Raw genomic sequence first — 20,549 nt, forward strand, 5'->3', positions numbered from 1 at the left:
AATAACTAATGTCAACATAATAATTACTTTCCTATACTCACCAAAACATTCATCAGTAGCAACTTTCTGTCTCCATACTTCTACACCTTCTACTTTTCAAGTGTTTATAGAGTGCAAGCCTTAAAATAAGCTTAGGCTATACAACTTCTAATGTGAAAAAGCTTTTAACTAGAGCATATTCTTACCTGCACTTCTGCTCCATTTCATCTTTTAATTGCATTTCATTATGCAGCTGTTCTTCCAGCTTATAAATGGTTTTTTGCAAATTTTCCTGCTTTGATTAAAAACAAAAAAAAACTAATTCTACTAAGAAAATTCAAAGAATTTAAAAATATCAAGTTCATGTTACCATTTTACATCTGCTCAGAAGGGAATTATTTGGTTCAATCATACCCTTGTCCTTTCTCTCTGAAATTTTTACTATTAATTTAACAAGCATTTTTTTCAACACCTACAAATATGTTAGGCACTGTGGTAAACATTAGTAAGATAAAAATTAAAAAGATTTGGTCCTGTTCTCATGAAACTAACAGTTAAACAATGGAGCAGAGAGGAATGGGATGGTAAAAAGAACTTAGGATAAACCAGACATATACAGAAATATTATAATGTGGTAAATGATAAAATTATATATAAGGTATTTTGAAGAAGAGAAAAGGCCATATTAATTCTGCCAGGAAGATGTAATGTTTGAGATGAAACCTACAAGACGACAGGCATTTACCAAGCAGAGAAGGTGGTAGAAGGCAAGCATTTTAGCCAGAATGAAGGAATCCAAAAGTAGAGTGGCAGAATAAAATATGATGTGTTTTGGAAATGGGAAGAAATCAAGCATATGCAGAGAACAAAACAGAGCAGAGAGAACGAGTCACACAGATTCTGAAAAGGTGAATGGGACCATGATCCTCATGTGCAAAAACAGGAGTTGGGAACTTTGACCAATAAGCATTTTGAAAAGGAAATGACATAATGTTGGGATTTTATTAACATCACTTCAGTAGTAAGGGGAATAGACTAGAGGGCAGAGAAATTACAGAAAAAGCAAGCAGTTAACAGGCTACTCAGACAATTCAGGCAAAGGAATATATATAGGCAGAAGCTGTAAGAATGAAGAGGAAGAAATGGCTGTGTCAATTCAAAGGCAGAATTATGACCTAACAACTGATTCAAAATAACAGAGAAAGTACCATTACAAAAGATCGGTAAAACAGTAAGAACCGCGGGGGAGGAGACCAAGAGAGGAAAACTGGGAGTTTAGCTTTGGCCTAGACTGAGGTGCCTGAGGGATGTGCAGAAGAGAAATCTAGTAAGAGAAAGAGAAGAGATTCAGGTCTGGAGCTGAGAGGTGCAAGCTGACACACATGAGCTTACCTATAAAAAAGGAGCAGACAGCCAGGATCAGAACCACCTTGAGAAGCATTTAATAATTAAAGGAGGAATGAAGAAAAGGATAGGGGAGGAGATCTGGCAAAGAGGACTGAATATAAAATCCAAAGAGGCAGGAAGAGAAAAGAAGGAAATAATAGGAATATGAAAGAGTTATAAAACCCTGAAGCTCCAAGGAAGGATTAGTCAGTATAAATGCAGCAAAAAAGAAAAGATAGGAGTGAAAGTTATTTGTTGTATTTGGCAATTGCAAGGTTGTTTTTTGGCATCTCTGCTGGAAGGCTTTCAAGGAAGAGTTGAAAATTTAATTAGTTGACTGTTGTACTTGGTTCTAGGTTAACAGAAATCATAGTTAGGCAGCTTTCTTCTTCCCCAGTGATCCACCAGAGCAACAGATAAAAGGTAGCAGCAACTGACAGGAACTTATAGCAATCATCACCAAACAAGATCAGCCCAAAGAAAACATGGTTCTACTGAATGTTTTCTTAAGTACTTATGCACCACTAATCTCACAGATAAGAAATACAGTGAGAGCTGGTATAGCAGCTCCTATTATAACCTTCCTTAGGTCAAAGATGCTTTAATTTTTAAGATTTCTGACCCTGTATTAGCTACACAACTTGGCAAATAGGTCTATTGGGATGAGAATTTAAAAGAAAAGGGTGATCAACCCTACCTAAAGCAATATACAGATTCAGTGCAATCCCTATCAAAATACCAACAGCATTCCTCATTGAACTGGAACAAATAGTTCTAAAATTCATACAGAACCACAAAAGACCCTGAATAGCCAAAACAACCCTTAGAAGGAAGAATAAGGTGGATTACACTCCCCAACATCAAGCTCTACTACAAAGCCACAGTAATCAAGACAATTTGGTACTGGCACAAGAACAGACCCATAGATCAATGGAATATATAGTCCAGATATAAACCCACACATACATGGTCAATATATATATATATATATATATATATATATATATATACACACTATATATATGATAAAGGAGCTATGGACATACAATGTGGAGAAGTGACAGCCTCTTCAACAACTGGTGTTGGCAAAACTGGACAGCTATACATAAGAGAATGCAACTGGATTACTGTCTAACTCCATACACAAAAGTAAACTCGAAATGGATCAAAGAACTGAATGTAAGTCATGAAACCATAAAACTCTTAGAAGAAAACATAGACAAAACTCTCTTGAATATAAACATGAGCAACTTTTTCATGACCGTATCTCCGCAGGCAAAAGCAAAAATGAGTAAGTAGAACTACATCAAACTAAAAAGCTTCTGTACAGCAAAGGACACCATCAGCAGAACAAAATGGCATCCTACAGTATGGGAGAACATAATCACAAACAACATATCTGATAAGAGGTTAACATCCAAAATATATAAAGAGCTCACATGCCTCAACACCCAAAAAGCAAATAACCTGATTGAAAAATGGGCAGAGGATCTGAACAGACACATCTCCAAAGAAATTCAGATGGCCAACAGGCACATGAAAAGATGCTCCACATCACTAATCATCAGGGAAATGCAAATTAAAACCACAATGTGATATCACCTCACACCAGTTAGGACAGCCAACATCCAAAAGACAAGCAACAACAAATGCTGGTGAGGATGTGGAGAATGGGGAACCCTCCTACACTGTTGGTGGGGATGTAAGTTTGTTCAACCATTGTTGAAAGCAATATGGAGGTTCCTCAAAAAACTAAAAATAGAAATACCATTTGACTTGGGAATTCCATTCCTAGGAATTTACCCGAAGGAAACATGATCAGATTCAAAAAGACATATGCACCCCTATGTTTATAGCAGCACTATGTAGTTATCCCCAGCAACCTAAGTGTCCATCAGTAGATGAATGGATAAAGAAGAGGTGGTACATATACACAATGGAAAACTATTTAGCCATAAGAAGAATAAAAATCCCACCATTTTCAACAACATGGACAGAGCTAGAGGGTATTATGCTCAGTGAAATAAGCCAGGCAAAGAAAGACAAGTACCAAATGATTTCACTGATCTGTGGAGTACAACTACAAAGCAAAAACTGAAGGACCAACACAGCAGCAGACTCAGAGACTCCAAGAATGGACTAGCGTTTACCAAAGGGAAAAGGGTTGAGAAGGGTGGGTGGGAAGGGAGGCATAAGGAAATTAAGGGGTATTATGATTAGGACACATAAAATAGAGAGGGCACAGGGAAGGCAGTATAGCATAGAAAAGAGAAGTAGTGATTCTGTAGCATCTCACTATGCTAATGGACAGTAACTGTAATGGGGCATGTAGTGGGGACTTGATAATAGGGGGGAATGCAATAATCACAATGTTGCTCATGTGAAATCTGAGCATAAGATTGTATATCAATGATACTTTAAAAAGAAAAAAAAAAAAGAATGATGGCCAAAACAGCTAACAGGCACTCATGTAGTTTTTTACCTATTTTCTCACTTTCCCTTCCCCTCATGTGTTCTCTTACATATAAGAATAAATATATCAGAGAGAAAGAGAAGAACTACACCAGCTCTTAAAAAATGATAGCTACCTAGTCCCTTCCTCAGTGGAAAATATGTAGGCTGTAGGACATAAAGAGTTCAAAAAATGCTCTAAGGATAGCCAGATAATAATTTCTGCTATTTTTAAATAAAGTCCTGGTTGATCCCAAAGGACCTTCTCAAATGTAAGCAAACAAGTGTGTTTTTAAGCCTCTGCCTCATGAACATGAGCTGTATGAACAATAGAAAGGACCCTCTAATATGTACTTTCTACAGCAATTTTCAGCAGACAAATTAGATGATGCTGACTGTACTGGTTATTCTCTACCTGCTCTCTCTGCCCTTCTAGCCTTGAAGATCCATCCTCTGCCCTTGTTTGCCTTGATACCTATAGACTGCATTACCTGGGTTCCACAGCCCTATAATTTTAAGGTTGGTTTCACTATGGGAGACAGCAGCAGGAAATGAGAAGATGGGAGAAACAAGTATGGGTTTTTTTGCCTTCAGGTGGTCTGGCAGTGCTCTATATTGTGTTCTATGCTTTTCTTTCATGGATTCTGGACTTTCTCTGAGTTGTGGTAACAAGATTTGTCTCTCCTTGCCCCTTCAGACTAGGAGCAATGGCTTCTTCCCATTTACGTTAAATCAGTGGGTTCTTCAGCACTCTTTATAGCTCCTCTTGACCCTGTTCACAGCACCTACAGTCCTTTCATTAAGCTCTGTTTTTTTAATGAATAAGCAAAATACGGTATACACATACAATAGAATATTTTTAGCCTTAAAAACAAATGAAATTCTGATAAATGATACAACATGGATGAACCTTCAGGACATTATGGCAAGTGAAATAAAACAATCACAAAATATCAAATACTGTGTGTATGATGCCATTTATATGAAAAACCTAGAATAGTCAAAGTCATAGAAAGTAGTAGAGTGGTTACAAGAGGCTGAGAGGGGTGAAACGGAGAGTTTAATGGGTAGAGTTTTAGTCTGGAATGAAGAAAAAATTCTGGGATGGTGGTGATGCTTGTATAACAGTGTAAAGATGCTTAATGCCACTCAACTATATACACTTAAAAATGGTCTAACAAGTAAATTTTATGTTATGTACATTTTATCGTATCTCTTTATTTAAATCTTTTGAATGTGTCATGTTTTCCTGTCAAAACCCTTTGATTGTCACATCCCATACTGATTTGTCATAAACTCCTAATTTCAAAGATTAGAAATACCACCACTGTCAATCAGTATAAAAATTCATAGTTTAATAACTGCATCCAGATATAATATCCCATTTGATATTCAGGCAAGAAATCAAACAGGAAGGAGACAGTAAGTTAAAAGTGCTGTAAAAATGTAAATTCACTAACTACACATTCAGAAGCAATACATTTTTATTTAATATCATGCACGCAAAATACATTAGCCACTAAACAACTTAAAAAAAATAACAATAAGAGAATACCTACCAAGCTTCTATCCACATTGGGGCTAGTTCTATTATCATTAGGATTAGGTGAAGACAAGTATCTAGGAGAAGTTTTTAAAAAGTAAACAAAACAAAAAACTCTTTAACATCCAATTATAACCAATAACAAGTACTACATGCCTATTTTTTTCAGTATTGTATTTGCTCTGCTTTTAAAAAATTGAATGCAGGTTCATAATTCTTTATTTCAGAAACATAACACAGAAATGATAAATACTAAATAAAACTCTCAGGTCTGAAGCAGCATTCTGGAATTATATACCTTACTCTTCTTGCAGCAGAACATATGAATATTCATACCAAGCAGATTAAATAAAAGCCATAAACAGTCTTAGATTATTAGATTTTTGGCCATGAAAGCAGGTTATGGCAGGCTTTGCCACCAAACAAATCACTAAAAAACTTTCAGTTTTTAAGAGGTTTGGGATTGGGGCTGGGGATAAGCAATTGTTGACTTCTGCAGACATGTGCACAATTTGTCCCCCTGTCTCAACTACCCCTCAGCCAAGAAAGATATTGCCTTTCTGGGCAAAAAGTTAATAAGAGTTTTTGCCTAAGTGGTTGAAATAACAGAACCAAAGTTCTGGTGATGTTCTGCTAATATTCTGGAACTCCAAGGCTTGCAGGGTTCTTTAAATACAGTATAAAGTTAGAATTACATATAAATATATTAATGATCTTTAGAGGTCTTTAGATATGAGATTATGAAACAGATCTAAGTAGGTCATATGAAAAAGTTTTTCAAAGCTAATAAACATTATGTAATGGTCAGTAATGCTGCTGCCTCCTCTCCCAGTCTCCAGTTACTGCCAGTAGTACTCCCACTACTCTCACTACGGTCACCACCTTGGGTATCCAGTAGAATTTTCTTAAGATATCAAATAGCTACAGTATACTTCATAGCTGCTGTGGTCCAGTTGTTAATGCAGTAGATATTAATAGAGAAAAAAGAGAAGATAACCAAGTGTCTTTTAACTACCATTAAGCATATATAAGAGTGCTCCAAAAGAGAACAGCCGGAAAATATTATGTCACTTGCTATGTTTTTCTTGGAAAATTATCCAGATAAACCAGAGAACCAAATAAACAGGTGCTATGTAGCAGGTTTGTAAAGTTCCCATGTAAGAAATAACAAATTCTATCAACATGATTCCACTATTGTCTCAGAAATTCAGTATGAGATTCTGCATTATGTAATGTAAATAAAAGCATATAGCAATGAAGTCTGAAATAGGAGTTCAGACTATCTGATCTCTAATTATCTTCTAAATTTAAAATCTTATATAACTGAAGTTGGTATTTAGCTTTCTGCCAAGTTAAGTTTCTCTGAAAGCAGCACTGGAAATAATGGGCTTCACTAAGGGTCAAACTCAAGCACTACCTCCCTGGTTGGTAATGCAATAAAATGTTCAGTATTGTCTTACAGTTGGGTTACTGGAGAAATTTCATAAAGCAGGACTAAAATGCCTTCTTGTTTTCAAAACTTAACCCAAACTGAGTCTTACAAAAGATTTTGACTGAAAGGGGGAGATGCTTCACTTTAAAATAAGGATAGCTATAACCTGAAATTTAATAATTACTCCAAGTGATTCAAATATCTAATACCATTCTAGGAGCATAATTTCATTAAAAATACGTATTTTAAAATAAATTTAGTAAGTAGAATTAACACACCCAGTAAATGTGCCATATAGTTTACTCTATTTTATTGTTATAGCACTTTGCTTAGGTTTCTATTGTGTAGCACTTACAACCTATATTGTACAATTTATCCATTTCTTTACTAAGATATGAACATCTCAAGAAAAAGTATTATATCCTATTCATTCTTCTCCCTGCACCTTGGGGCTTGGTATACACCTGATAAAATAGTAAGTTGTAATGTCTTTTGAATGAAGGAATGTTCAGAATGCTGAAATAATGTTAAATGTTTAACTTATATCTCAAGTCCATTTGATAAAATAACTTGCTAATGATAATAATAGTTAATATTGAGTACTTATTCCATGCAAAGCATTGTTCTAAGTGGTTTATTGTGTCTCGATTTAACTAACCCTTATAATCACCCTATGAGACAAATATTATCATCATCATCACCCCTATTTTTGAGGAAATGGAGGCACAAAAGGTTAAAGGTCACAAGGACATATAAACAATTATTTGCCCAAGGTCACAAGGTCTTACATGCTATAAGACACAGTGAACTCATTTGTTGGTTTGGTGGTTTGGGGAAGGAATTATTTAGTGGTTTTGGGGAGGAATAACTTAATTTTGAAGAACTAAAAATTACAGGTCTTTGGTAACATCAATATTGTCATGATAATGCTAGAAAACTGTATTTGATTCAAAAATGTAATTATAAAACCATAACTCTTTGGAGAACAAAATTAACCAAAATATCACAATCTTTTAACCTACTAATTGCTGTAACTTGAAGATACCTAGTGTATCATTCAGCAAAGAATTTCTGAAATATGTCCTAAATATGGAAGAGTCTGAAATTAAATGTGAATTACTAGATAAGCATTGTTGAAAAATGACATATTAAGTCATCTCTTTATATACCATTATATCTACTTTAAATGTTCTCAAAATGATTTTTGATGTCCCTAAGAAAGTAAAATGACTATAACAAAATTAGTACCTACCCGTAATATTTAACATACTTACCTACGATTGCTGTAATAAGTAAATCCTACAAAAGGCAGCTGATTGCCAACAAAAGCTTTAGGTACAGGGAATATTTCTTCATCTCCTTTATCTTCTTCTAAATCATCAAAGTTACTTGTATCAATGTCACTGCTTAAATCTGGTACAACTGGTGCTACAGCTAAAAACAGAAACAAAATTCAAATTTATATAAACACAAAGTGAAGCAAAGATTCCATACCAACTACTAACAGTTTCTTACAAATAATTTGCAAACCACAAATTCCAAATAGGTTGGATCCTATTAAAGTTAGCTTTATTAGGATTATCAATCTACTGATAATGATCATTATATAATTCTATGAAACAGTTATCTTCTAAATTACCTATAATTATCATCTATACCTCAAGTTTAATTTGAGTAAGTACAAGTCAACTATTACTAAGGTTTGTTTTAGAACACTGCAGTATAAAGCATGCAAAAGTAGTTAGGACTATAGCAAAAGCTTTTCAGAAACTACAGCATGGTAGTCAAAGCTGGTTAGTTTATAAATACAGTATTTTGTTTGTTAATCTGCTCTACAGCAAACTAGAAAGCAAGGTTATTTTTTAGTAGTCCTAACATAATGATTTGGTACTAAAACATTTTTATTCTAGAATCTAGATGATCACTTAATAGCTCTATAAGATTAAGTCACAAGGAGTATTTTCAATTTTATTTTTCGACTAGCTACCTTCCCTGAATCAACTGATTAAGGGACAATTAAGTGAGGTATTTATTAAATGTCTGTTAGGAAAAGAGGGCAGGGATATAAAACATACAAATAACTTGCACAGAATTTGCAAGAGTTATAAACTTGATGGGGAGGAAGCCTCATTTAGTCTTAATGATATAAAACCATACATGGCAATGCCTAACTCTTAACAGAAGAGAAAATCCAACATGAAATCAATACTATTAACGTCTTTTGGAGCTTGAATGTGCTACAGAGAGTACATCTAAAAATAAATTTTTAGAAAAATGTGTTTTAAAGAATATAATAAAACATCACTGAAATATTATCATCAAATATTGAATAATTATTTTAGATAGAATAATTTTATGTTTCTTTAAAGGAAGAAGATAAGCAAACAAACAAAAAATAACTAACCTGCCTCCATGGTCTTAATCTCTGATATAAAGGAATCACTTTACTATTGAATATCTGGGTATTCCAGGCAAGAAATAACCAATGTTGTGCACACCAGATACAGTGAACTGTTTGACCAATTTGGGATGAAACAACACATTTAACCCAAAGAAGCTATAGTACTAATAATGAATGAGAAAAGACCTTTTCCACCATTCTTTTTCCTTAGTGGCCAAGAGAACTGCCTGACTAGACAATTCTAGCTTAGTAAGTACTATGTAAAATGAGGGGCAAAGGGGGAAATTGTCTCTCCCAGTGAAGTACATAAGTCAATTATGGTCTTGACACAAATTTTACTTCAAAACAGTGGTTCTCTATCTTAAAACAATTTTGCCCCCAGATATTTGGCAATATCTGGGTATATTTTCTGGTTCTCCTAATTAGGGGAGGCATGCTTCTGGCATCTACTGCTTAGAGACCATGGTTACTATGAAATAGCCTACAGTCTTCAGGACAACCCACAAAAAGATTTATCTGGCCTAGTGCTGAAGCTAAGAAACCTGCTTTAAAATTAACATAGAAGAAGCATTTTAAAAGAAACAGCATATTTGGTGCATTTCCAATTGCTGTTTCAGATGGACCTAGTCTTTATAGATGACATTTTAGAGTAGTTTTAAAATGAGACAAATTCTACCTGTTTAAATTTTGAGATGCAAATAGGAAAAATCCTGATAGGATTATAAAAGTCATTGTTGCTGCTTCTAAATTAAGACATTTAAGGCTTTAGGTAATAGCATATAATTGTGTCAGAGCTAATAAATAGGAATAAGATAAGAATTAGGGAGAAAGATAGCTTTACAGAAATACTATGGATATACAGGGTATTGCACTTATGAAAATTTACCTTTCAGTAAATAACTGGTAATACAGGAATCATGTTCATTAAAAAAGAATGCAGCTTATATCACCAAAAATGGCAGCATAAGGAGCTCTATGAAACTACACCTCCACTGAAGTAACCTTTAAGTTCACAAAAACTATCAGAAACAACTTTTTCAGAACACTGAAATCTAAGAAAAACAAGCAGGGGAATGTACACTGAAGAAAGAGGCTGCTAACTTTTAGCACTTAAGGAAATATCTGTCACTGGTTGACCACTGAGAAAGTGGAAAGGGGGTTTCAATGATTACACACAAGAATACAGACTTTGTTAAAATAGTCTGAAAGAGTCGCTAAATACATGGATGACTGAAGCCCTAACAATCAACAGCAGTAAACTCAGGGGGACGGGGGGAGGAGGATCTTACTTCCAGAGTTGTAACACTATAACCTTCAAAACACCCAGTTTTCAACAAAAAAAATTAAAGAGCATGTAAAGAAACAGGAAAAGTATGGCCCATTCACAGGGAATAAAGAAAATGACACAAAATATCACTGAGGAAATAAGACATTGGATTTATTAAAGAATGATTAAATAAACTGTCTTAAATGTGCTTAAAGAGCTAATGGAAACAATGGACAAATAACTAAAGGAAACCAGGAATAGGATATCTTAACAAATAGAAAGAAAAAGGAACCAAATAAAAATTCTGGCACTGAAAAATACAATTGCTGAAACTGAAAATTCACAAGAGAGGTTCAACAGCAGATATGAAGAGGCAGAAGAACAAGAATTTAGAGATAGAACAACTGATACTATCAAGTGTGAGAAATAGAAAAGAAAAAGAATGAAAAAATCATCTTTTGGACGACCATTAAGCAGACCAACATATACATTTATTATAAAAGTCCCAGGGACTATGTCTATTGCAGCACTATTTATAATAGCCAAGATATGGAAGAAACCTAAGTGTCCATCAGTACATGAATGGATAAAGAAGATGTGGCAATCTACACAATGGAATATTATTCAGCCAGAAGAAAAAAACAAATCCTACCATTTGTAACAGCATGGATGGAGCTAGAGGGTATTATGCTCAGTGAAATAAGACAGGCAGACAAAGACAAGTACCAAATGATTTTGCTCATTTGTGGAGTGTAACAACAAAGTAAAACTGAAGGAACAAAATAGCAGCAGACTCACAGACTCCAAGAAGGGACTAGAAGTTACTAAACGGAAGTGGTTTGGGAGGGTGGGTGGGGAGGAAGGAAGGGGGGGGAATAAGGGGCATTATGATTAGCACACATAATGTAGGGGGTCATGGGGAAGGAGTATAGCACAGGGAAGACAAGTAGTGACTCGATAGCATCTTATATTGCTGATGGACAGTGACTGCAATGGGGTGTGTGTGGAGGAAATGATAATATGGGTGAATGCTGTAACTATAATTTTGATCATGTTAAACCTGCATAAGATTGTATATCAACGATACCTCAATAAAAAAATGAATAGAAGTCCCACAGAATGAGAGCAAGGAGCAGAAAGAATATTTAAAGAAATAATGGCCAAAAACTATTCAATTTGATGAGATATATAAATCTACACAGGCAAGAAACTCAACTAACTTCATGTAAGAAAAACTCAAATCCACCGCAAGAGCCATTATAATAAACTTTCAAAAGGTGAAGACAAAGACAGAATCTTAAAAGCAACAACAGAGAAATAACTCATGAATACAAGGGATTCTCAATAAGATTAACAGCCAATTTCTAAGCAGAAACCTTAGAGGCCAGAAGGCAGTGGAATAACATATTTAAATTGCTGAAAGAAAACAGCTGCAACCAAGAATTCTATATCCAGAAAAATTATTCTTCAAAAATTAAGAGGAAATTAAGAGATCACTAGGGGGGGGGGGGGGAAGCTAAGAGTTAGTCATTAGTAAGCATGTCCTTTAAGAAATGTTAAAGAGAGTTTTTCAGGCTGAAATAAAAGACACTAGACACTAACTCAGAGCCTAAAGAACAAATAAACGACACCAGTAAAGATAACCATGTAGGTAAATGCAAAAGCCAGCATTATTGTATTTTTCTTTTGTAAGTTCACTTCCCTACAATTTGATTAAAAACACAAATGCATAAAACAATAAAATGGATAAAAAATACCTAGGAATAAATTTAACCAAAAAGGTCAAAGACCTGTATTATAAGACATTGATGAAGAAACTGAAGAAGATACAAATCAATGGAAAGATACTCCATGCTCATGGACTGGATGAATTAATATTGTTAAAATAGTCACCTCAGAATAATCTACAGATTCACTGTAATCCCTATCAAAAGACTAATGTCATTTTAACAAATAATCCTAAAATTTATACAGAACCACAAAAGATTCTGAATAGCCAATGCGATCTTATTAAATAACAAAGCTGGAGGGGTGTCATGTTTCCTGATTTCAGCTATAATACAAAGCTATACCACAAAGCTATACCAAAACAGTATGATGATGCCCAAAGTCAGTAGAAGGAGGTACATAATAAAAATGAGAGCAGAAATAAATAAAATCAAGAAGAATAAAACAATACAAAGAATCAATGAAAGCAGGAGCTGGTTCTTTTGAGAAAATAAACAAAATAGATAAACCCCTAGACAGACTTATCAAGAAAAAAAAGAGAGTCCACACACATAAACAGAATCAGATATAACAAAGGAAAAATTACTACAGACATCACAGAAATACAAAGAATTATTAGAGAATACTATGAAAAATTATATGCTAACAAACTGGATAACCTAGAAGAAATGCACAACTTTCTAGAAAAATACAAAGGCTGACCAGAAAGAAACAGAAAATATAAACAGATGAATTACCTGCAACAAAACTGAATTGGTAATCAAAAAACCTACCTAAGAACAAAACTGGTGGACCAGATGGCTTCACTGCTGAATTTTATCAAACATTTAGTGAAGACCTAACACCCATCCATCCTCCTTAAAGTTTCCCAAATGTACAAGAAGAGGGAATACTTCCAGACTCATTCTATGAGGCCAGCATCACTCTAATACTAAAACCAGGCAAAGACACCACAAAAAAAGAAAATTACAGACCAATATCCCTGGTGAACATAGTTGCAAAAATACTCAACAAAATATTAGCAAACTGAATTCAAAAATACAACAAAAAGATAATTCATCATGATCAAGTAGGATTTATTCCAGGGATGCAAGGATGGTACAAGATTAGAAAATCCATCAACATCATCTACCACATCAACAAAAAGAAGGACAAAAACCACATGATCATTTCCATATATGCTGAAAAACCATTCGACAAAATTCAACATCCATTCATGATAAAAACTCTCAACAAAATGGATACAGAGGACAAGTACCTCAACATAATAAAGGCCATATATGACAAACACACAGCCAACCTCATACTTACCAGCAGTAAGCTGAAAGCCTTTCCTTAAAGATCAGGAAGAAGACAAGGATGACCACTCTCCCTACTTTTATTCAACATAGTTCTGGTGGTCCTCACCAAAGCAATCAGACAAAACAAAGAAATAAGAGGCATTCAGATTGGTAAAGAAGTTAAACTGTCACTGTTTTCAGATGACACGATATTGTACAGAAAAAACCCTAAAGAATCCACTCCAAAACTACTAGCTCTAATATCTGAATTCAGCAAAGTTGCAGGATACAAAATTAATACACAGAAATCTGTTGCATTTCTACACACTAATGATGAACTAGCAGAAAGAGAAATCAGGAAAACAATTCCATTCACAATTGCATCAAAAAGAATAAAATACCTAGGAATAAACCTAACCAAGGAAGTGAAAGAACTATAGTCTGAAAATTATAAGACACTCATGAGAGAAATTAAAGAAGATACCAATAAATGGAAATACATCCCATGCTCATGGATAGGAAGAATTAATATTGTCAAAATGGACATCCTGTTAAAGCAATCTACAGATTCAATGCAATCCCTATCAAAATACCAACAGCATTATTCAACAAACTAGAGCAAATCATTCTAAAATTCATATGGAAGCACAAAAGACCATGAATAGCCAAAGCAATCCTGAGAAGGAAGAATAAAACTGGGGTGATTATGCTCCCCAACTTCAAGCTCTACTACAAAGCCACAGTAATCAAGACAATTTGGTACTGGCACAAGAACAGTCCCAGAAACCAGTCGAACACACTAGAGAGACCCAATATAAACCCAACCATATACGGTCAATTAATATATGATAAAGGAGCCATGGACATACAATGGGGAAATGACAGTCTCTTCAACAACTGGTGTTGGCAAAACTGGACAGCTACATGCAAGAGAATGAAAATGGATAATAGTCTAACCTCATAAACAAAAGTAAACTCAAAATGGATCACAGACCTGAATGTAAGTCATGAAACCATAAAACTCTTAAGAAGACAACATAGGCAAAAATCTCCTGAATATACACATGGGCAACTTTTTCCTGAATGCATCTCCTCGAGCAAGGGAAACAAAAGCAAAAATGAACACATGGGATTACATCAAACTAAAAAGCTTCTGTACAGCAAAAGACACCATCAACAGAACAAAAAGGCATCCTACAGTATGGGAGAATATATTTGTAAATGACATATCCGACAAGGGGTTAACATCCAAAATATATAAAGAACTCACACATCCCGACTACAAAAAAGCAAATAACCCTATTAAAAAATGGGTGGAGGATATGAAAAGACAATTCTCCAAAAATTCAGATGGCCAACAGGCATGTGAAAAGAAGCTCCACATCACTAATTATCAGGGAAATGCAAATAAAAACCACAATGATATATCACCTCTCACCAGTTAGGATGGCCAGTATCAAAAAGACTAAGAATAAAAAATGCTGGCGAGGATGCGGAGAACCTCCTACACTGCTGGTGGGAATGTAAGCTAGTTTAACCATTGTGGAAAGCAATATGGAGGTTCCTCAAAAAACTAAAAATAGAAATACCATTTGACCTGGGAATTCCATTCCTAGGAATTTACCCAAAGAATATAATTTCTCAGATTCAAAAAGACATATACACCCCTATGTTTATCAAAGCACTATTTATAATAGCCAAAATAAGGAAGCAACCTAAGTGTCCATCATTAGGTGAATGGATAAAGAAGAGGTACACATACACAATGGAATACTATTCAGCCATAAGAAAGAAACAACTCCTACCATTTGCAACAACATGGATAGAGCTGGAGGGTGTTATGCTCAGTGAAATAAGCCAGGCAGAGAAAGACAAGTACCAAATGATTTCCCTCCTTTGTGGAATATAACAGCAAAACAAAACTGAAGGACCAAAACAGCAGTAGACTCATAGACTCCAAGAAGACACTAGAGGTTACCAAAGGGGAGGAGTATGGGATGGCAGGTGGGGTGGGAGGGAGAAAAGGACTGAGGGGTATTATAATTGGCACACATGGTGTGGGGGGACCATGCGGAAGACAGTGCAGCACATTGAAAACAAGTAGTGACTCTGTGGCATCTTACTATACTGATGAACAGTGGCTGCAATCGAGTATGGGAGGGAACTTGATAATATGGGTGAATGTAGTAACCGCATTGTTTCTTCAAGTGAAACCTTCATACAAGTGTATACAGTAATACCTTCATTTTAAAAAATTAAAAAAAAAACAGTATGATACTGGCACAGAAACAGAAAATGGAACAGAATAGAGAACCCAGAAATAAATCTATACTTTTATGATCAATTAGTATATGGCAAAGAGGCAAGAATATACAATGGAGAAAAGCAGTCCCTTCAATAAATGGTATTCGTAAAACTGGACTACATGCAAAAGAAATGAAATGACAACTGTCCTATGCCATACACCCAAAAAAACTTGAAATGGATTAAAGACCTACATTGAAGATCTGAAACCATAAGACTCCTATGAGAAACCATAGGCAGTGTTAAACTCTTGAACAACAGCATTAACAATTTTTTTCTAGCTGTATCTTCCTAGGCAAGAGAAATTTCAAAAGTAAAAATTAGTAAGTGGAACTACATCAACCTAAATAGCTTCTGCATGGTTAAGGAAACCAACAACAAAATAGTAACCTACAAAATGGGAGAATATATTTGCAAATGATATGTCCAACAAGGGATATACAACTCACCAAAGAAACCCACAAGTAATCTGATTAAAAATGAGTAGAGAATCTGAATATAAATTTTTCCAAAGAAGACATACAGATAGCCAACAGACACACGAAAAGACATTCAGTATCACTAGCAGAAGCCCAGTTTCAAAAAGACATATGCACCCCTATGTTTATCTCAGCACTATTTACAATAGCCAATATATGGAAGCAACCTAAGTGTCCATCAGTAGATGAATGGATAAAGAAGATGTGGTACATATACACAATGGAATACTATTCAGCCATAAGAAGAAAACAAATCCTACCATTTGCAGCAACATGGATGAAGCTAGAGGGTACTGTGCTCAGTGAAATATGTCAAGTACCAAATTATTTCACTCATCTGTGGAGTATAAGAACAAAGAAAAAACTGAAGGAAGAAAACAGCAGCAGACTCACAGAACCCAAGAATGGACTGACAGTTACCAAAGGGAACGGGAGTGACTGGGGAGGTTGGGTGGGAATGGAGGGATAAGGGGAAAAAGGGGCATTATGATTAGAACACATAATGTGGTGGGAGGGAGGTGCACAAGGAAGGCAGTATAGCACAGAGAAGACACATAGTGATTCTACAGCATCTTACTACACTGAAGGACAGTGACTGTAATGGGGGTATGTGGTGGGGACTTGATAATGGGGGGAATCTAGTAACCACAATGTTGCTCATGTGATTGTACATTAATGATTCCAAAATTAAAAAAAAAAGATGCTAAGATGTTTAGTATCACCAATCACCAGGAAAATGCAAATCAAAACCACAATATGATATCACATCACGTGTCAGAAATGCTACTATCAAAAATATAAGAAACAAGTGTTAGCAAGATGTAGATTTTCTCTTGTGCCCTGCTGAAGGGAATGTAAATTTAGTGTAGCCACTAAAGAAAACACTATGGAGGTGCCCAAAAAATTAAAAATAGAAATGTCATATGATCCAAATACTTGACTACTTGACCTAAGGAAATGAATCTAACTTGAAAATACATATGCACCCCTATATTTGTTGCAGCATTATTTACAATAGCCAAGATGTGGAGGCAACTTAAGTGTCCTTCAACAGATGAATGGATAAAGATACGGTAGATACACAATGGAATATTACTCAACCATAAAAAGAATGAAATTTTGCCATTTGAAATAACATGGATGGACTTAGAGGGTATTAACCAAGTGAAGTCAGTCAGAGTAAGAAAAATACTCTATGATTTCACTTATATTTGAAATATAAAAAAAAATGAAACAAGTGAACAAACAAAACAGAAACAGACTCATAAATACGGAGAACAAACTGGTGGTTGCAGGGGTGAGGGGGTGCATAGAGGGACAGGTGAAATAGGGAAAAAAAGAAGAAAGGATAAAATCATTATAAATTTATGTTTATATAATATGTGTCAATAACAAATATATGGAGGGAATGGACTTGCAGAGGAGCAATTTTTTTGTATGCTACTAAGTTATATCAATTCAGCCTAGATTGTTATCAGTTTAGGATGTTAAATGCATTCCCCAGGGTAATCACTATGAGAAAATGACTCAATAATATACAGAAAAGGAAGTGAAGAGGGAATCAAAATAGTACATTAAAAAATATCCATTAAACACAAAGAAAGAAATAATGCAGGAACTGAGAAACAAACAGAAAAAAATAAGACATAGGAAACAAAGAGGACAATGGCAGAAATCTTTCCATACAGTATTCTCCTTAAATTTAAATGCATTAAATTCAGTAATTATAAGGTAGAGATTGGAAGAATGAATTAATAAAATTGATCCAATTACATGTATACAGAAACTCACTTTAGATCCTATAGACATAAATAGGTTAAAAGAAAAGGATGGAAAAGGGTATTCCATGGAAAAAAGAGCTGGGGTGGTTATACTATTATCAGCCAAAATATACTCTAAGTTGAAAATGGTTAAAACAGACAAAGACATTACATATTGATATTAATAACATGGTCAATTCATCCAGAATATTTAACAATTATAAACATACATATACTCATCCAACAATACAACTCTAAAATATATGTACCAAAAAAATGACATAAATGAAGGCAGTCTTTAACTACCCACTTTCAATAATGGACAGAACATCTAAACATATGAATAAGAACACAGAAGACTTGAACAACACTATAAATCAACTAGATGTAACAGACACATAAACTCATTTCACCAAGAGCAGAATACACATTTTTCTCAAGTACACATGGGACAATCTTTAGGACAGACCATGTTAGGCCAGAAAAACCACTTAATAAATTTAAAGAGAATGAAATCACAGAAAAAATCTTCTCCAGCCACAAAGGAATGAAACAAGAAGTCAACAACAGAAGAAAAACTGGAAGTTTCACAAATAATGGGAAATTAAGTAACACACTCTTAAACAACCAATGTGTCAAAAGAAATTACAAGGGTGATTAGAGAAAATGATTTGAGATGAATGAAAGTGAAAACAGTATACCAAAACTTATGGGACTTGGTAAAAACAGTACTCAGTGGGAAATTTTAGGTAAAAATGCCCACATTAAAAAATAACTTGTTCACCATGTAAGAACTTGTTCGTTATGCTTCAGAAGATTGGAGACTGTTGAGAATTAGGCTTGGGGTTGACTAATGATTGTGCATTGAGTCCCCTATACAGAATTTTATTGTTGTTAACAACCGTATGACCAATAAATATGAGAGATACCCTCTCAAAAAAAAAAATAAGATCTCAAATCAATAATCCAACTGACACCTTAAAGAACTAGAAAAAGAGCAAACTAAGCCAGCACTAGAGTAAGAAAAACAATGAAAATTATAGATAAAATACAGAATAGAAAATTAAGAGTGAAATTAACAAAACCAGTAACTAGTTCTTTGAAAAGATTAAAAGATTTGACATATCTTTTACTAGACAAGGGGGAAAAAAAGAGAAGACACAAAACTAAAATCAGAAGTGAAAATGGGGACATAACTATTGACCTACAAATAAAATAGGATAAAAGAAAGAACTATGAACAATTGTACACCGACATACTAGATAACCTAGACAAAATGACAAATTCTGGAATACACACAACTACTAAAACTTACTTGAAAAAGAAAATCTGAACAGAATGTCACAAAAAAGGAAAAAAATACCAAGAGAAGATGGTATCACAGTTGAATTCTACTAAACATACACAGAAGAATTAATGCCAATCCTTCTCAAATTCTTCCAAAAAACAGAGGAGGGAGGAAACACTTTCTAACTAATTCCATAAGGTCAGAATTACTCTGACACCAAGGCCAAAGATACCTGCCCACCCACAAAACAACCCCACATACAAATACCCCCGATGTAATTAACAAAAACACTAGCAAATTGGATATAGTTGCATATTAAATGGATTATATGCTATGATCAGTCAGATTTATTCCAGGGTGGTTCACCATATGAAAGTAATCAGTATAATACATTAACAGAAGGAAGAAAAAGACTCACATGATTATTTCAATTAATACAGGAAAGCATTTGACAAAATGCAATACCCTTTCATGATAAAAACAGTCAGCCCACAAGGAATAGAGAAGAACTTCCTCAACATGATGGAGGACATTAATGAAAAACCCACAGCCAATATTATACTCAATGGTGAAAGACTGAAAGCTTTTCCACTATGATCAGGCACAGGATAAGGATGCCCACTTTCACTACTACTATTCAATACCATACTGGAAATCCTAGTCAGAGCAATTAGGCAAGAAAATTAAATAAACGGCAACCCACCTGCAAACACACTCAACGCAATCATTATCCAAATCTCAATGTTCTTTTTGCACACATGGAAAAACCCACTCTAAAATTAATATGGAGTTTCTAGGAATCCTAAATCCAAAACAATCTTGAAAAAGAAGCACAAAGTTGGGAGATTCACACTTTCTGATTTCAAAGCCTACTACTAAGTTACTGCAATCCAAACAGTGTGGGACTGACATAAAGACAGACATATAGACCAATGGGACAGAAGAGGTAGACCAGAAATATGTAGACCATGTATGTGGTCAATTGATTTTTGATAAGTGTGTAAGGCTATTTAGTGGAAAATGGACAGCGCTGGGGAATAGTGCTAGGAAACTGGATATCCACATGCAAAAACAATGAACTTAGACCATTACTTTATACCACATACAAAAATTAACTCAAAAGAATGAAAAGCAATGACTGACATATGTACACCAATGTTCATAGAAGTATTATTCACAATAGCTAAAAGGTACAGGCATTCCAAATGTCTATCAATGCAGGAATGGACAAAAAATGTGGTATATACACAC

The 20,549-nt window shown here is 34.7% G+C and overlaps 1 protein-coding gene across 6 annotated transcripts in view; it reads right to left on the bottom strand.

Moving 5' to 3' along the window:
- The window catches only part of ROCK1 (Rho associated coiled-coil containing protein kinase 1), a 176,556-nt gene that overhangs the window by 70,011 nt on the left and 85,996 nt on the right, over positions 1-20,549 (bottom strand). For 5 of the 6 annotated variants that reach the window (XR_012121172.1, XM_037017968.2, XM_017650856.3 and 2 more), the window contains 3 exons: positions 8,066-8,225; positions 5,376-5,436; positions 186-274 (listed from right to left, as the gene is read on the bottom strand). Coding sequence is in view for 5 of the 6 variants with exons in the window: in XM_037017968.2 (XP_036873863.1) it covers positions 186-274; positions 5,376-5,436; positions 8,066-8,225 (310 nt within the window). In the remaining variant the exon portion in view is untranslated. The remainder of the gene's footprint in view (positions 1-185; positions 275-5,375; positions 5,437-8,065; positions 8,226-20,549) is intronic. The other variant, XM_037017969.2, reaches the window with a different exon arrangement.

This window comes from Manis javanica, chromosome 9 (assembly GCF_040802235.1).
Source record: "Manis javanica isolate MJ-LG chromosome 9, MJ_LKY, whole genome shotgun sequence".
NCBI classification, from domain to species: domain Eukaryota; kingdom Metazoa; phylum Chordata; class Mammalia; order Pholidota; family Manidae; genus Manis; species Manis javanica.